Source organism: Sorex fumeus, unplaced genomic scaffold, assembly GCF_029834395.1.
Source record: "Sorex fumeus unplaced genomic scaffold, SorFum_2.1 ptg000029l, whole genome shotgun sequence".
Taxonomy (NCBI): Eukaryota; Metazoa; Chordata; class Mammalia; order Eulipotyphla; family Soricidae; genus Sorex; species Sorex fumeus.
This window is the reverse complement of record NW_026606086.1, coordinates 2,573,124-2,590,789: the sequence shown is the minus strand read 5'-3', so window position 1 is coordinate 2,590,789 and position 17,666 is coordinate 2,573,124. Positions and strand designations below refer to the sequence as shown.

General features: G+C 61.6%; 2 protein-coding genes across 2 annotated transcripts; one reads left to right on the top strand and one right to left on the bottom strand.

Moving 5' to 3' along the window:
- The first annotated feature begins 793 nt into the window (after nt 1–793).
- Nucleotides 794–13,166, top strand: MGAT4B (alpha-1,3-mannosyl-glycoprotein 4-beta-N-acetylglucosaminyltransferase B). The gene is made up of 15 exons (XM_056115677.1): nt 794–963; nt 6,947–7,129; nt 7,215–7,355; nt 7,628–7,761; nt 8,385–8,431; nt 8,533–8,646; nt 8,792–8,867; nt 8,992–9,106; nt 10,171–10,301; nt 10,402–10,509; nt 10,731–10,924; nt 11,949–12,027; nt 12,305–12,389; nt 12,488–12,600; nt 12,680–13,166. Exons 1-15 carry the CDS (start codon nt 867–869, stop codon nt 12,701–12,703), a joined length of 1,641 nt encoding a protein of 546 aa, XP_055971652.1. The 5' UTR covers nt 794–866; the 3' UTR covers nt 12,704–13,166.
- A 755-nt stretch (nt 13,167–13,921) lies between these two features.
- LTC4S (leukotriene C4 synthase) lies at nt 13,922–17,070 on the bottom strand. The gene is made up of 5 exons (XM_056115295.1): nt 17,010–17,070; nt 14,773–14,872; nt 14,632–14,702; nt 14,473–14,554; nt 13,922–14,082 (listed from the first exon to the last, which is right to left on the bottom strand). Exons 1-5 carry the CDS (start codon nt 17,068–17,070, stop codon nt 13,941–13,943), a joined length of 456 nt encoding a protein of 151 aa, XP_055971270.1. The 3' UTR covers nt 13,922–13,940.
- Between the last annotated feature and the right edge of the window lie 596 nt (nt 17,071–17,666).

Below are 17,666 nucleotides of genomic sequence, written 5' to 3'. Positions count from 1 at the left end.
TGGGCATCCTTGCGTTAGGCTGAGGATCTGCGTGTGTGACCTCCGGGTCCCGGCCACTCGGGGCAGTCCCAGCCGGACAGCCCCTGCGGGGTCCACGCCGCGGCGACCCTTTCAACCCGAAAGCGTGTTGACATTTCCCAACGCCCCCACTTTTGCTGGCTTCTGTCCCGCGGACGGGAGGGGGGCCTGGGAGAGGAAGTGACTGCGGGTGTTGGGGGGGACGCTGGCGGGGGGGAAGGCGATCCCCTGCGCGGACTGGAGCCAAGCTGGCGGGGGTCTTCCCTTGTCGCCCAGTCTCACCCCTCCAGCCTCAGACCCTGGGGGTACCCGAGGAAACGGGGGTCTGGTGCGGACCGGAACCGCTTGGTGTGACTGTCCGTGGGAAACTCATTACGGAGGGTCCCCGAAAAGGGGCTGTGGACCTCCATCCTCGCGGTGGACCCCATCCCCGTGTGCCCCCGGGCTTCTCTGCACCCCCCCGCCCCCGCGGTCACCCTGGCCCCAGATTGGATGACCCTAAGGCCAGGGGCCCGCCAGGTGACGCCGGCGCCCACCAGGGTGTCCCGATCTCCCGCGGTACTCGCGGGGTTCCGGGCGCCCCCCGCCCCGGCCCGCCTCCCCGGCGGCGGCCGCGGCCCCTTTAAGCCGGGCGCCCCGCCCCGCGCCGCCGACTCCGCGGCCGCCGGATCCCGCCGCGCCGCGCTCGCGCCCCGCCCGCCCGCGCCCCCCGCGCCCCGGGCCCGGCCGCCGCCCGCGCCCCCGGGGCCGGGCCCCCAGCCGCCCCGGCCCCCGGCGCGACCCCGCCGCCCGGCACCCCCGGGCCATGCGGCCTCGGCCCCGCCGGCGCCCGCCGCGCACCCGGAGCCATGAGGCGCCGCCACGGCACCGTCCTGACGCTGCTGCTGCTGTCGCTGGGCGCGCTGCTGTCCCTGTCCTGGTACGCCGCGCTCGGCGGCCCCCGAGGTGAGCCCCGCGCCCGGGACCGGGCCTGGGCCCGCGCCCCGCACCCCGCGCCCGCCCCGCACCTGCGCCCGCGCCCCGCACCTGGGCGCGCCGCTGCCCCGTTCCGCTACGCCGTGCTCGGCGGCCCCCCGGGGTGAGCCCCGCCACGGCCCTGCGCCCATCCCTCGCCCTCGCCCTCGCCCCGCACCTGCCCGCGCCCCGCACCCCGCACCCCGCACCTGCGCCCGCGCCTCGCACCTGCGGGCCCTGCCGGGGGCGCCGTGGCGGGTGGCGAGGGGCGCCCCCACGTCGTCAGTTGAGCACTCGGGCCTGTGCGTGGGCCGTGCCCGACGTCCTGGGGGGCCCCACCCGCTCCGCCCTCCCCCCCAGTCCCACTGGGACCCGTCGCTCCTCTTATAGACGCGCGCAAGGACGCCCACCCCCGTGCCAGGGACGGACAGAGACAAGGTCAGCCGCCCTGGGGGATGAGGACCCCTGGGGCGACAGACCAGGCACCTGGGCAGGAGTCAGGGGGCAGAGGTCGGGCGAGGGGGCCCCAGGGAATAGCTGTAGCCCCGCCACCCTTGAGGCCTCCAGCCCACCCTGGCCGGCACCTCTGAGGGTCACTCCTCTCGGGCTTGGGGCACCGGAGCGCCTCCTGTGGCCACTGAGATGGGGGGGGGGGTCTTCCTGGGCAGCCCTGCCAGCCCTTCCTGTCCCCGCCACCTTAGGGAATTCACTTTGGGTGGCCTGATTGGGACCACGCTCCTCCCACCCACCAACCCTCCTCCCCCAAGTGAAGCCCAACCCTCCCCGTCCACCAGTCCACCCTCCGCGCACAGACCGGGCCTGGGGCCTGGGGCCGGAAGCTGGAAGCCGCCTCCTTCCTTCCTCCGGCCCCTTCCTGCCAGAGCCCTGAGCTGCACCTGGGGTGGAGGGTGGCGCCGGCGCCCAGCCCCCTCCCGCTCCCCCTCCTTCGTAGCACCCCCCCCCCCCCCACTGTCCTGCCCCCTCGTGCCTGCCCAGCTTCCTGAGCCCTCCTGTTTCTGGGCGGCCTCAGGGGACGCCGAAGGACCACCCCAAGTCCTGTGGGTTCAGGACTGTGAAGCTGGGGTACAGGTCTTCGTCCATCTACCCAGTGGCTTTTCTTGGGGGTTAGTTCTCGGGGAACCACCTGGCTGCTCCTTGAGATGCATGCTTGGGATGTGTGCAGGGCTGGAGAATGGATTTGGGGTGTTCCCATGTCTGGGCAGGTCCCAGCCCCCTGGCATTTGGGACACATTTGGGGACAGTGTCCATCAAAGCTAGCTGTCACAGGGACAAGTGGGGCACCCTAACGGGATGCTGGGGTACGTTTGTCTGTGTGTCACCGTGGTGTCTTCTGTCTGTGCCGCCATCTGCAAGCCTTGGTGTCGTAGGGACACCAGCTCCAGAGTCTGGGGCCAGAGTGATAGTCCAGCAGGGAGGGCTCTGGCTTTGCACCTGGCAGACTGGGTTTGATCCCCAGCATTCCATGGGGTACCCCAAGCCCTGCCAGGAGTGATTCCTGAGCACAGAGCCACAAACCAGCCCTGAGTGTGCCAAGTATAGCTCTAAAACAAACAAGAGTGCCTCCACTTCTGGAGCAGGGCCGCTCCCAGGATCCCCGGAGTGAAGGGGAGTCACCCCGCCAAGCCTGAGTGGCCTAAGAACCCAGCATGCAGATCGGGTGGGGGTGGGGATTGGTCCACCCTTCTTCCACGATGGTTCTGCTCTTGTAACACTTAAGGGGTGCCCAGAAAGCTGGAACCTGTCCCCAGAGGTAGCCGTGTCTCGGGGTTCTGAATGGGTCTCGCTCTCCCCGAAAGCCACTCACACTTGGTCCAGGAGAAATGTCTCTGGGCTGGTCTCAGGGACCCAAACCTCACTGACTTCCTTTCTTTGGCTGCTCAGAATAAGCCCATGGTGCTCAGGGGACCATACAGGGTGCTGGGGATTCAACCCCTGGTTGACCATGTGTGAAACAGAGGCCTTACCCGCTGTGCTACCTCTCAGGCCCCATTTACTGCCTTTCTGTTGTTTGGGGGCCACACCCACCAGAGCTTGCTCCTGTTACTGTGCTCAGGGATGACTCCTGACGGGGTTGGGGGCCTTCTGGGATGGCAGGGTCTGAACACTGGAGAGCCTGTGCAAGGCTAGGGTCCTCCCCACTGGGCAGTTTCTCTGGTTTCTCTTATCCAAGCCTCTCTGGGCTTTGCCTCCCCCCCTCTCTGAATTTTGGGTCACACCTGGAGGGGCTCAGGGGTTACTCCTGGCTCTGTGCTCAGGTATCATTCCTGTGGGTTGCTGGGAATTCAACTGAATCCGGCTGTGTGCAAGGCAAACACCCTCCCTGTTGTACTGTCGCTCCAGTCCATCGGCTTTGCTTTTTTTTTTGGGGGGGGGGCTGGAATGCAACTTGGAAGAGACTTGCCATATGGGGCTCGAACCCAGGGGTTTCCTGGCACTCCAGCCTTCTGCCCTGGGCCAGCCACCTCCTGCCCCGCCCCAGCCCTCCCAAGACGGCTGTCCTCTGCAGCCCCTAGTCCCAGGAACAGCGCTTGAAAGGCCTTAACAGCCCCTCATTGCTGTACCCACCCCTCCCTGAGAGCAGAACTGCCCAAGGCCTCAGCTCTGGGTGCAGGACAGACATGCGGGGGGCCAGCTCTGCTCACCCTGGAATGTCCTTCCCTTCTCAGAGGAAAGGGGCCCCTCCACAGGAGGAGGCAGCTGGGCCGGGGCTTAGGGCCACCCTGTACCCTGAGGTTGATCCAGTCCACAGGTGACAGGCTGAGGGCTCCTCCCAACCCCCTTCAGGCACGGGGCCACTCTGTTTGTCGGACGGACACAGGGGTCTGGCCAGGGACCCCGGATTGTGTGTATCTGCATCTACGTGGCTCTGAGCTCCCAGAGACCCCTGCCTGCTGGCAACACTCCCCTGGCGGGAAAAGGGACCCCGGTGTGAGTGTGAGAAAGGGAGAGAGGGAGGGATCAGTTTCCAAGGGAACCTGGCTTTCCCAGGGCAGATACTCAGAGCTGCAACCTGAGCCCCAGTCCCAGTGATCCCCCTCCCCCGAGTTGGGAGGTGGAAAAGCCTTGGGTGTGTGTGTGTGTGTGTGTGTGTGTTTGTGTGTGTGTGTGTGTGTGTGTGTGTGATCTGGAAGCTGGAAAAGCCTTGGGGTGTGTGTGTGTGTGTGTGTGTGAGATCTGGAAGCTGGAAAAGCCTTGGTGTGTGTGTGTGTGTGTATGTGTGTGTGTGTGATCTGGAAGCTGGAAAAGCCTTGGCTGGCCTCTGTGTGTATATGTGTGCTGACCTGTGTGTGTGTGTGTGTGTGTATGGAGAGAGATCTGGAAGTTGGAAAAGCATTGGCTGGCCTCTGTGTGTGTGTGTGTGAGATCTGGAAGCTGGAAAAGCCTTGGCTGGCCTGTGTGTGTGTGTGTGCTGACTTCTGTTTGTGTGTATCTGTGTGCTGGCCTCTTGTGTGTATGTATATGTGCTGGCTTCTGTGTGTGTGTGTGTGTGAGATCTGGAAGCTGGAAAAGCCTTGGCTGACGTGTGTGTGTGTGTGTGTGTGTGTGTGTGTGTGTGTAGAGCCTTGGCTGGCGTGTGTGTGTGTGTGTGTGTGTGCTGACTTCTGTTTGTGTGTATCTGTGTGCTGGCCTCTGTGTGTGTGTATATGTGCTGGCTGGCGTGTGTGTGTGTGTGTGTGTGTGTGTGTGTAATCTGGAAGCTGGAAAAGCCTTGGCTGGACTCTGTATGTGTGTATGTGTGTATGTGTGTGTGTGTGTGTGTGTGTGTGTTCTCGCACACATACCTGTCTCAGGATCTCCTTCGCTGGGTATCAGCCCTAGCCCAGGGTCCTGAAGTGCTAACTTTACCTTCTCAGCTGTTTTTGGTACCTGTCTGACCCCATCCCCAGGCAGGAGAAGTTGGGGATAGACACAGAGCTGGGAGCTGAGGAAGACTTGGGGGATTTGGGTTTGAGTGTTTTCTTGGGGTAGAGGCTCCCAGTCACTTGATGCTCAGGACTGACTCTGCTCAGGGATCACTCCTGGAGCTTGGTGGATCATGCTGAACAGGGAGCTGGAACCTGGAGTCTCTTTAGGTGAAAGCTAGTGTCACAGTGTCTTGGCGTTTCAAGCCAGCATCCTGGGCTTTAAAAACCCTGGAACAGGGTTGGAGAAATAGGAGTGGGGAGGGCATTTGCCTCGCACCCGGCTCCCAGTATCCCATATGGTCACCTAAGCACTGCCAGGAGTGACCTCTGAGCATCACTGAATATGACCCCCCAAAAAAAATAAATAAATTAAATAAATAAGACCATGGAAATGTGGGAGCCAGTGTGATAGGACATGGATAGGGGGCTTGCCAAAATTTTTGCTGACCAGGGTTCAATACCCTGTACCACATAAGGTACCTTGAGCCTCCCATGGCGTCCTCCCTGAGTTTGGCAGGGTGTCATCGCCCCCCACTCCCAAAATAAATCTCAGAAAAAAGTGCAGTGTGTAGACCCAGCCCTGCCACCCTGCGCAGCAGGGTCTGGGTTATGTTGATTTTCTTTCTCCCTGTCAGAAGTTCTTCTCCCTGTGGGACCAGACCCTTGCCACAGCTGATTTCCCCCACTGGCTGGCAGCTGGTGTCAGCTGGGGGTTCCAATCCAGGCTGCCCTCCCATCGCCTTTGTGGGGTGTAGCCAGACTTAGTACAGCTGGGACATGCCTCAGAGACCCACGTCCCCTCAGTTCTGACCCAGAATGACCTGAATTCTTTTTTGGATTGGTTTGGTTTGGAGGCCATATCTGGTGTTGCTCGGTGGTTACTCCTAGCATTGCACTCAGAAATCACAGTGCTCGGGGACTCTGTGGTATGCTGGGGATCAAACCCTCAACAGCTGCGGGAAAGGCAGGCTCCCTCTCTGCTGTCTTGTGGCTCCATCCCCAGCCCTGGGTTCTTTTCTCACTTGACTTGCTTAATGGGGGCACTGTGTGGAGAAGGGACCATGTGGGGGGGGGTCTGTCGGGGGCTGATCCCGTGCTGAAGGAGCACTAGTGCCACTCAGTGATGTTCTGGGCTCTGTACCTCTGGGGGAGGATTCCGGGAAGGGCTCTGGAAGTTGTCTCTTTCCAGAGGGCTGCGAGGGGCCAGAGGGACACTCCATAGAGGAGACACCCAGAGTACAGAGACGGGCTGAGTGGGGGTCAGGTAGGGGGCTTCCAAACCACTCGAGAAGGGTCACTGAGGTAGTCCGGGTTTAAGGCGGGCCCACAGGGTCCCCTGGATACTGTCATATGTGCTCCTGAGCGTAGAGCCAGGAATAGCCCCTGAACACCACCAGGGTGTGCTCTGATATACCCCTGAGTACCACCATGGATTATTCCTGAACAAGAGTCCCCAAGCAAAATCAGGTGTGTCCCCTACCGATTAGGCACTCAGGGGCCAGAGTGATAGTACAGTTTGCCTTGCCTGTGGCCCACAGGGTTCGATCCCTGGCATCTCATGTGACCTCCCAGCACCACCACGAGTGAACACAGGGCCAGGAGTAACCCCTGAACACAGCTGGGTATGGTCCCCAAACAAAACAAAGATAAATACAAAACCCACTTGAGGAAGGGTTGGGTCCACATGGCCTCTGGGGTGCTGACCTGTAGAGGTCAGTAAGCAGCAAGAGGAGGCTTTGGGGACCCATTGGGTGGAGGATTGAGAAGCTAAGGCTGCATTTGCAACACGGAGGTGCAGATGAGTGGGTGCTGGCTGAGAGTACCTCTCCCTGCTCCTGCTTCCCCTCCAGATCATGCCTCAGGAGACAGGGGTAGACAGAGGAGTAAGGGACAGCCCTGCCTCCTTCCGCTCACGTGCACAGCCCGCAGACCTGTTGGTGCCGCTTCTGAGTGGCCCTTATGTAGTGGCCGTTGGCTGGCAGGTGGCCAGCACAGCTGGGCAGGGAGAGGTAGCCTGGGCCCCCGGTGACCGCATGCTGCGCCCGCAGGCGACGTGGTGGACGTGTACCAGCGCGAGTTCCTGGCTCTGCGGGACCGTCTGCATGCGGCGGAGCAGGAGAGCCTCAAGCGCTCCAAGGAGCTCAACCTGGTGCTGGACGAGATCAAGCGGGCCGTGTCTGAGCGGCAGGCGCTGCGGGACAGCGACAACCGCACCTGGGGCCGCTTAACCGGTGAGTTGCCTGAGCCTGTGCTCGCGCGAGGTTCCCGGGGTGTGAGCCTGCACACAGTCTCACCTGTCCCCTCCGCACCCCCCAGAGGACCCGCGACTGAAGCCGTGGAATGTCTCGCACAAGCACGTGTTGCACCTGCCTACGGTCTTCCACCACCTGCCGCACCTGCTGGCCAAGGAGAGCAGCCTGCAGCCTGCAGTTCGTGTGGGCCAGGGTCGCACCGGAGGTGGGCGGAACCCGCGATGGGCGGGGCACGATCGGGGGTGGGGTTCTGGTGGGCGTGGCATAATTGGAGGCGGGGTTTCTAGGGGCAGGCCCGCGTTGGCCTGTTCTAGGTTGGGGTTTGCAGACCCCTGTGGTTCGTGGGGTGTGGTCTGCGGTGGGAGGGGCATGTTTGAGGGCGGGGTTTATGTTGAGCAGACCAATGAGAGATCTGTTTCCCCCCAGTGGGCGGGGCCTCGTCCCTGAAGGACCTGACCCCTCTGTGCTTCCCCGCAGTGTCGGTGGTGATGGGCATCCCCAGCGTGAGGCGCGAGGTGCACTCGTACCTGACCGACACGCTGCACTCGCTCATTTCCGAGCTCAGCCCGCAGGAGAAGGAGGACTCGGTCATCGTGGTGCTGATCGCCGAGGCGAGTGGTTCAGTGTGGGGAGCGAGACGGTGGGGGATGGGTCACCGACGGGACATGCCCCCTTTCCCTTCCCTGGACCCAATCCTCGGGAGCAATGAAAGCCAAGCCAGGCATCATTGGGGGGGGTGGAGTGGGAAGTCATGGCGTGGGCTTCCTTTCATGCCTTCGTGTTTTGCAAGGTGGGGGAAGCTCTGAAACAGAAGATGTGGTGTGAATACTCCAGGCCTGCAGTGCGCTCGAATTGGGGAGGCGTGCGGCTTCTCCCCACCCCTCCCAAGTAAAATAAGGGACAGTGAAATAGTTCAAGAGCTGGAAAGCAAGCGGCCTGCTTTGATCCCTGTGCTGCGTGTATCCGTCAGTACTGAGCCAGGAGCCACCCCCTAAATTGTCTCATCCACTAAAAAGAAAAAAAAAAACAAGAAATATTGTAGACCCCTACCAGGTAGCCCAAGCCCCCCAACAAACAAAGGGAGGACTTTTATTGAGGCACTGCCTCTTCAGAACTCCAGACAGCAGGGCCTGCTTCCTTGTGTGTGTCTTCTGAAACCTGCCCCACTCCCAGCCCCTCCCAGGCCATCTGAGTGTGGCAACAGGCTTAGGAAGGGACCTTGTTCTCCCCACAGACAGACCCTCAGTACACCTCCATGGTGACCGAGAACATCAAGGCCTTGTGAGTACTGCAGCCCCCCAAGGTAGGGGGAGGAGGGGCGGACTTCCCCTCCCCAACCCCCCCACTTCCTGTTGGATAATCTTTGGATTTCCCGCCCCCAGGTTCCCCTCAGAGATCCATTCCGGGCTCCTGGAGGTCATCTCCCCTTCCCCCCACTTCTACCCCGACTTCTCCCGTCTCCGAGAGTCTTTTGGGGACCCCAAGGAGAGAGTCAGGTACTGGCGCCAGTCCCTCTGGGTGGTGGGCTGCAGGGAGTGGCACTAGAAGTGGAACCTCCCTGGAGGTGGAGGCAGTTCCCAGGCCGGGATGTGGCCTAGAAATGGACGGGTCTAACTGCACACACCCCCTTCTTCCCTACAGGTGGCGGACCAAACAGAACCTGGATTATTGCTTCCTCATGATGTACGCGCAATCCAAAGGCATTTACTACGTGCAGGTCAGCCCTGAGCCACGGGCAGTGTTCCCATCCCCCACCTCCACCCAAAGCCCTGGTGGGAGTTGAGCCCTCAACCAGCTGACGCCACCTCCACCCCACCGCCTTTCTGCCCCCCACTGCACAGTTGGAGGATGACATCGTGGCCAAGCCCAACTACCTGAGCACCATGAAGAACTTCGCACTGCAGCAGCCCTCGGAGGAGTGGATGATCCTGGAGTTCTCTCAGCTGGGCTTCATTGGTCTGTACCTGTCTTGCTGGACCAGTCCCAGAGCCCCGCCCACCCTTCTCACGCAAGCCCTGCCTGTCCTGCCAGTTCATACTCCGCTCCACGCAAGGACCCCCGCCCCCCAGCATCCTGCAGAGGTTTAGGCTCACTCTTCCCTGAGACCAGCACCTGTAACTGATCACAGGGTTTGCTGTGGAACGGTCCTGGCACCCAGCCCTCACCCAGATGAAGGAAAGTTAGTGGGTGTCAGATAGCTCCGAGCTGCAGAGCACAGGCCTAGTGTGAGGGGGAGCCAAAGACCCAGCCTCAGCACTGAACTCGATTCTTCGGCCCTCACTGTGCTGCTGGGATGGTGGTTCCTTTAAAGATGGTTTTGTTTTTGTGGGAGGGGCAGAGCCATAGTACACAGGGTGTTTGCCTTGCATGTGGCCAACGTTGCTTCCCATACAGTTCCTCAAGCACCACCAGTAGTAACTCCCGAGTGTAGAGCCAGAAGTAATCCCTGAGCACTGCTGGATGCGGCCTCAAACCCACACAACAAAAATGTTGGCATGGTGGGGCCAGAGCGATAGTAACACGGTACGGCACTTGTCTTGCTGGGTTTGATCCCCGCGTCACAAATGATCCGCAACCCTGCCAGACTAATTCCTGCGTGAGAGCCAGGTTTAACTACTGAGCATCTCCAGTTACCCTCCCCCCCAAAAATGCTGGAGATGGGTGGGAGAGATAGTAAGTAATGTAAGATAGTATTTACATTGCAGACCCAGATTGCTTCTGTGACACCACTCTGGGCCCCACCAGGAGTGATCCCTGATTTCATAGTGAGAAGTCAGTCCTGAGCACAGCCAGCTGTGTCCTCCACCCACAGATGTGGAGGCCAGAGTGAATCAGGAGGCTGAGGTGCTGGCTCTGTGTAGGGCTGAGCTCTGCTGAATGCCCAAACCTGCATAGGGTCTCCTGAGCATTCCCCGCGAGTGAATACCGAGTAGTGCTGAGCACTGCTGGGATTGCCCCAAACACCTCACCCCCAACGGAAAGGTAGGGCTGGCACCCCATTCCCATGCTCCCACCCTCAGGGAAGATGTTCAAGTCCCTGGACCTGAGTCTGATCGTTGAGTTCATCCTCATGTTCTACCGGGACAAGCCCATCGACTGGCTCCTGGACCACATTTTGTGGGTGAAAGTCTGTAACCCCGAGAAGGATGCGGTGAGCTGAGGCTGTCCTGAGGCGGGGTGCTGGGCAGAGGGCTCCAGCCTCAGCTTCAGGGATGAGAGTTGAGACCGTGGGGGGCCCCCTCCCTCTGCAGAAGCACTGTGACCGGCAGAAGGCCAACCTGCGGATCCGCTTCAAGCCCTCCCTCTTCCAGCACGTGGGCACCCACTCCTCCCTCGCCGGCAAGATTCAGAAACTGAAGGTGGGCTGGGGCCGGGTCTGAGCAAAGGTACTGAGGTGGGCCGGGGGCTGAGACTGAGGTCCTGGTGGGGCCTGGCCAGAGCAGCTCTGGGCTAGGGGGCGGGACCAGGGCTAACTCAGGTTTGGGGGAGGTGCCGGTGGGCCAGAGGCAGAACTGGGTTTGGGGCAGGTCCTGGAGCCTTGATTGTCCCTGCCCCTCTGTCCTGCCTTGCCCACTGTCAGGACAAGGACTTTGGCAAGCAGGCCCTGCGAAAGGAGCATGTCAACCCGCCTGCCGAGGTGAGCACCAGCCTCAAGACGTACCAGCACTTCACCCTGGAGAAGGCCTACCTGCGGGAGGATTTCTTCTGGGCCTTCACCCCCGCTGCCGGGGACTTCATTCGCTTCCGCTTCTTCCAGCCCCTGCGCCTGGAGCGGTTAGTACCGTCGCCCCCGTGGAGGGGCAGGGAGGTCCTTGGTGAGGTCCTGGCCTCACCGGTGGCTTCTAGGCCAACAGATGTTCCGCTGCATCGCTCCCTCGGCCCTGTTAAGACACATGGGCTGGAGTGATAGCACAGTGGGTAGGGCTTGCCTTGCATGCAGCCGATCCGGGTTCGATTCCCAGCATCCCCTGTGGTCCCCCAAGCACCGCCAGGAGTGATTCCTGAGTGCAGAGCCAGGAGTCAGCCCTGAGCTCCGCTGGGGATGACCCAAAAAGTGCTAATGGGCAGTGGATCCTTGTATGTGCCCGATGGAGTCCCCTTGGCATCACCAGGGCTCACGCTCAGGCTCAATCTAAAAAGAGTCAAACAGGGCCACAGTGATAGTGCAGCGGGTAGGACACTTGCTTTGCATGTGGCCAACTCAGTTTTGATTTCGGGTACCACATAAGGTCACAATAGCCTGTCAGTAGTGAGCCCTGAGCACCGCTGGGTATGGCTTAATTTTTTTTTTTTTTTAGTAGAAAACAACCCACAGGGTCAGAGATGGGACAGTTAGAAGAGGCATTAGGAGAGACCCTCAGGGTGACCCAAAAAGCCAAAAAGAGAAGAAAAAAAAAAGGAGAGCCAAAGCACTGGGGCCGTGGCTCCAAACCAAAGCAAAGCCCAGAGCCCCCACAGCCCTCTCCCGCTCTGTCATGGCAGTTGCCAGGCTGAGGTGCAGCTGCTCAGCCGCCAGAGGAAAGAATGAGGAGAGTGAGGAAGGGAGAGGGAAGAGAAGTGCCTGCGGGGTTTGGGGGTCGGTGGGGAGAGTAGGAGGGAAAGTGGGAAATGTGCAGTGAAGGCGGGTACTGGATCATTCTGTGACTGAGCCCAATTGCCAACAACTTTGCTATTGTGTATCTCACGGGGATTCAGTTTAAACAAAGGGAGGGGCAGGTGGTCCCCATCAGATGCCCGAGTGGGGGTGGCGGTGCCCCTCGCACCCCACCCTCAGCAGCACCTCGCCCGCCCGCCGCAGGTTCTTCTTCCGCAGCGGGAACATAGAGCACCCGGAGGACAAGCTCTTCAACACCTCGGTAGAGGTGCTGCCTTTTGACGTGAGTGGCCCTCTCCTGGCTCCCCCCTGACCCGAGGCCACCCCTCCCCGGCCGGAGTCCACCCCAGCCTCACGCCGCCCTGCTATCCGCCCCTGCTTCTCGTATCTCCTTGGAGGGGCCCTCCTGGCCCCACCCGCAGCCCCACCCCCCCAGGTCCCACTTCAGGCCTCCCCAGCCCTCCCATCGCCCCTCAAGCCCACCCTCTCGTGGCTCTGCCTGCCCCCTCTCCCCATTGCTCCGCCCACGGCGCCCCCCCTCAGCGGTCCCTTGTCCCCAGAGCCCCCAGTCGGAGAAGGAGGCCCTGCAGGAGGGCCGGGCCGCCCTGCGGTACCCCCGGAGCCCGGACGGCTACCTCCAGATCGGTGAGGCTGGTGGGCGAGGGCGGGGGATGGGGTGGGAGGGGTGGGGGGAGGGGGGAAGGGACAGGGGAGGGGCTAACCAGGCTGTCCTCCTTCCCCAGGCTCCTTCTACAAGGGCGTGGCCGAGGGCGAGGTGGACCCCGCCTTTGGGCCCCTGGAGGCTCTGCGCCTGTCCATCCAGACTGACTCCCCGGTGTGGGTGATCCTGAGCGAGGTGAGGGGGTCGGTGTCGGGTCTTGTTCTGGGTCACCAGAACCCCTGCACCTTGCCTGACTTGGAGCACTCTCTTCCAGATCTTCCTGAAAAAGGCCAATTAAGAAGCCAAGAAGCCGGGGACCCCCTGAGGGCGTGGGCTGTTACCCACCCACCCACCACTGGGGGGCTGGTCCCAGTCGCTCCTGGAGGGCGGGGCGCAGCCAACTGGGGTTTAGCCTGGTGCCCCCCACCCCACGGCCGGCCTGGGGTTGCCGCTGGCCCGGAGGCCCCAAGGAGCTGGTGCTGGCCCGACCCCCTGGGCCACGGTCCCCACACTGTGCCTGAGGCCGGCGTGTGCTGCCGGAACCGAACCGAACCGGAACGTTCGCCCCTGCCGGCCAGCTGGAGCAGGGCGGGTTTTTCTCCGGATGAGCTTTTTTTTCCCGGGCTGTCCCTGGCGCGAACACTGGAATGCATATACTACTTTCTGTGCTGTGTTTTTTATTCTTGGATACATTTGATTTTTTCACGTAAGTCCACATATACTTCTATAAGAGCGTGACTTGTAATAAAGGGTTAATGAAGTGTATGGCTCATGGTCTGGCTTATTGCTCTGGCGGGGGAGGAAGTTGCACGGCGGAATGTCCCCCGCAGAGGTGACCGCCACTTCCGGGGCCTAGCTCCCCACCACCTCTGCCCGATTTCCTGGGATGCTGGAACTGCAGGGAGAAACCTCTCCCTTCCCTGCGTGGCGTGCCCCAAGCTCATGTCAGCTCCCACCCCCGGCGAAGCCACCCTCCCAGCTCCTCGCCCTCCCCGGACCCTAGTGCCCCGATTATTTTTGGGGGGGTTACACTCAAGCTCTGCTCTTGGGGACCACGCCCAGCTCCATGCTCCATGCCCTAGAATCTGGCAGTGCCGGAAATCAAACCCAGGTCGCTTGCATGCAAGGCGGAAGTCCTGCTGTGATGTACAGGGCCCCTTGCCGTCTGGGTGCTTCCCCCCACCACTGACCGCTGCCCTCACGTGGGCCCTGGATTCAGTGAAGCTGTGCGGCTGAGAGGTCAGCACAGGCCAACCTCCGTGAGGAGCAATGGAGGGGAGGGGGGCGCTGGCCACGCCCCCTATTTGAGAGAAGGTGCTTCTCATTACGAGGCCTTGCCGCGCACCCCCACCTCAACCAGAGGCCTCCTCAGCTTCGGCCTGAGATGACACTGGCACTAAACAATGTATTGGGGATCCCCTCAAGGGCTCTTTAATCAAACACTGGATGGAGGCAAGCCGCCCCCTCCCCACCGCCTCTGCAGTCCTCGGGCGGCTCCCCTCTTCTCCAAGCTCTGCTGACCCGGCGTCCTCGACTCAGGAGCGAGGCAGCAACATGTGGAGTCGTCCGAGAAGTGCGGAGCGCCAGGCCATGGGCAGGAAGTGGACGAGCAGGCCCAGCGCGGCCAGCGCCACGAGTAGCCAGAGCGCATGCGCACTCTCGTACAGCGGGGGCAGCCTGCGGACGGGTTCAGTGGAGCTGAGGGGCCTGCCCTGCCCGCAGCCCCTTCGGGACCCGCCCACAGCCCCATCAGGCCTCGCCCAGCCCCACTCCAACCCCGCCCAGCCCCATAGGCCCCGCCCACAGTCCTACTGAGCACGGCCCCTCAGGCCCCGTTCAGCCCCTCCGGCCCCGCCCACAATCCCTTTGGGCCCCGCCCACGCCCCCTCCGCCCCCTCCCACGGCCCGTCAGGCCCCGCCCAGCCCCCCCAACCCCTCCGGCCCCGCCCACGGCCCCATAGGCCCCGCCCAGACCGTAGACCCCGCCCACGACTCCTTAGGCCCCGCCCAGTCCCTTTAGGGCCCCGCCCAGCCAGCCTGGAAGGGGTCTCTGGCCCCGGCCCTCACCTCTGCAGCTCCGAGCGAGCGTAGCCCTGGAAGTAGCGCAGGCGCGAGAACAGGTAGCCTAGGCCGCACAGCGCTGCCGCACCTGGAGCGACCGCGAGGCGGTGAGACCGTTGGGGTTCCCTGCTCCCCGGGGGTCCCCCGCGCCCGCCGGGTCCAGACCTTGGTGGAAGAAGACACCGGCGACCCAGAGGACGGCGAGGAACAGAGGGAAGTACTCGCTGCAGTTGACCCTGCGGGGAACCCCGGGGTGAGGGCGCGCCCGGCCCGCCGCACCCCTCCCCGCGCACCCGCCGGCCTTACTGCGCCCTGAAGATGCGCTGGAACTCGGGCGGGCCGCTGGTCAGCGGGGGCTGCACGCCGAACCTCCTGCGGGCGGAGATCACCTGCAGGGAGAAGTAGGCTGGGGGCCCAAAGGGAGGGGTCAGCCCGGCCCCCGCTGCAGCCATCCCCGCGCCCTGGCTCCTCCCTTCTCTTGCTTCAGCTCAGCTCCCTGTTATCTGGGGGCCACATCAGGCGGTGCTTGCAGAGCAGTGCCGGGGCTCGAACCCGGGCAAAGTCTGCAAGGATCTAGGAGCCAACTCTTCTAGGGAAATGGGCTCCCCTCCCGCTCACCGGCGCCCCCTGCTCGCTCGCTTCTGGTGCAGTCCCCAGGGAGGAGGAAACCGAAATTCTTCCCATGTGCCCTACAGAGCTGGAAGCTGACAAGGAAGGGACCCCTGGAGGTTTTTTTGTTTGTTTATTTTGTTTTTGCTTTTTGAGTCACACCCAGCGATGCTCAGGGTTACTCCTGGCTCTGCACTCAGGAATCACTCCTGGCGATGCTCAGGGGACCAAATAGGATGCTGGGAATCGAACCCGGGTCGCCGCGGGCAACGCAAACTCCCTACTCGCTGTGCTATCGCTCCAGCCCCTTTCTCTTGTGTATTTGATTTTTTTACTCCTGGAACTTTTGACTTGCAAAGCGCACGCAAATGTCTCCTGCCACCCTCTTGATTGGATCCTTGCTCAGGACTCCTGGGCAACCTGCAGAACCGGTCTGCAATGCTTCAGCAGACTCCCCGCGCGTTGGCGCCTTGGGGGCGCACCTGCAGCTAATAACTCCCTGCATACCCTACAGAGAATACCAGGGGTGCCACTCCTGCTTCCGTTTCCCAGCTCAGGGGTTCTAGACCTTGGTCAAAATCCATCACATGCCCTCACCGATTGATTCCTTCCAGCTAGGATTCCAAATCCAACCGTATGCACTTCTAAAGTCTCTGACACGCCCCTTCCATGGGGTGAATGTAGAGAGGGCTGGATTTAGGGGGTCTGAGTGCACAGGGGCCCTGCCTCCCCCCACTTCCCCCATCTGCCCTCCTGGGCTGCAGCCCCAGTATGGGGGATCTTCAGCTTTGTTCTCACAAACCCTGGGGTCCTGGGTATAGAGCATTTTTGCAGTTGGGTCTCACTCCACCCAATCCTTTAGGGGGTCAGTAGTGTGGGATCTGAGGGGATGGCAAAAAAGTTGAACATCACCCCTTTTTTAATTATGCTCCTGGTGAATCCCTTTGGGCCAGCCACTCCAGACAGTGCTCAGGACTGACTCCTGGCACTGTGCTCAGGGATCACTCCTGGCAATGCTTGGAGGACCCTATGGGGTGCGGGCGTTGGAAGCAGAGTCGGTGGGATGCAAGGCGAGCTCCTTGACCCACGGTTCTGTTTCCCCATCGCTTCCAGACTGGGTGCTCAGGTGCTATTCCCAGCTCAGTGCTCAGGGAATCTTATGGTCAGGTCTTCTGCATGCATTGACCAGTTTCTCTGCACCCCCGCCCCCAGTCCTCAGTTTTCCTCCTGGCTCTGCTCAAGGTTAATCTGGCAGGACTTGGGGCACCCTAGGCGGTGCCAGGTAGTAAACTGGGGGTACTGCATCTAGAGCAAGATCCCTCCCACCCCTGGTCCAATCTCTGCTCCCCTTTTTCTCTTTCTTTTGGGGGGTGCCACACTTAGCGATACTCAGGTTACACCTTGCTCTGCACTCAGAGGTCACTCCTGTCCCCCTTTGGGGGACACTGTGAGGTGCTGGGGATCAAACCCTAGTCCTCCATGCACAGGGCAGGAGCCCCACTTTCCGTGCTATTGCTCAGCCCCACCTTTTTCCAAACAGATCGCGCCCACCCCCATATGGCTGGGGAGGAGGGGCAGGCAGGGATATTGGGGGTTGTTGCGGGGTGGGGGGCCTGAAGTTCAGGTGAACCTGGACAGAGGACCTTTACATCTCTAGCCCTGGGGCCCTTCTCAGCCCTCCTTCAAGATCAAATTGGAGGTTCGGGGACAATGCCACCTTGAGCTGCAGGAATGGTCCCTTGTTACTCTCTGTGGCTTCACAGGCCTCAGCCCCACACCCGGGTTCTACTGGTCACCCCACAGACGTTCCTCCACAGCCCTGCCCCCCCGCCACCATCCTCCTCTGGAGAAGAGCGAGATGGCCCTGGGCCACCCCAGCCTGGCCTCTGCGCATCCCCTGTCCCCACCGCTCTGGACGGGAACCCTGGGCCCACCTTGTAGCAGGACGCCCAGGATGGTGACAGTGGCCAGAAGGGCGATGTCGTCGCGGTCCATGGTTGCAGGTGGTGGGTGGCAGGCGGGACGGCTTGGGCATTTATCAGCAGGAAGGGGAGTGGACGGTGACTGCGGGCCCTGCCCTTCTGGGACATGACACGGGGCGGGGGCGGGGTTGAGGCTGAGGGCGGGCCGAGGGGCAGCTGGGGCCGGAGCCTGGCGCTGGCCACTTCCTTTCCGCTCAGTCTCAGCGATCAGAGACCAACCCTGGCAGGGCTGGAGGACCCTTCGCTCTGCCAGGGACAGCACACCACAAGCTGCATGTGAGGCCAGACCTTCCCAGTTGTCTCTCTCCAGGCATTATCATTATTACTTGGGGGAGGTATGCCAGTGTCTCCCAGACAACCTTACAGGCCCCAGACACATGATGCTGGGGGTTCAGTCCTGTCCAGGGGGCCGTACTGGGCTGGGGCTGTAACTCAGGGACAGTATATGTCATGCCCCCTCCGCCCTCAGTCAGCCCTGATGTCCCTTTGACCCTTACTATACCATTTCCAAATCTGGCCCTCCACCCCGATTCTGAGGAAACCCCTCCCTTCAATCCCTGTGCATCCGCCCTTAGCTGACCCCCACTCCAGGCCTTGAGAAGGACATGG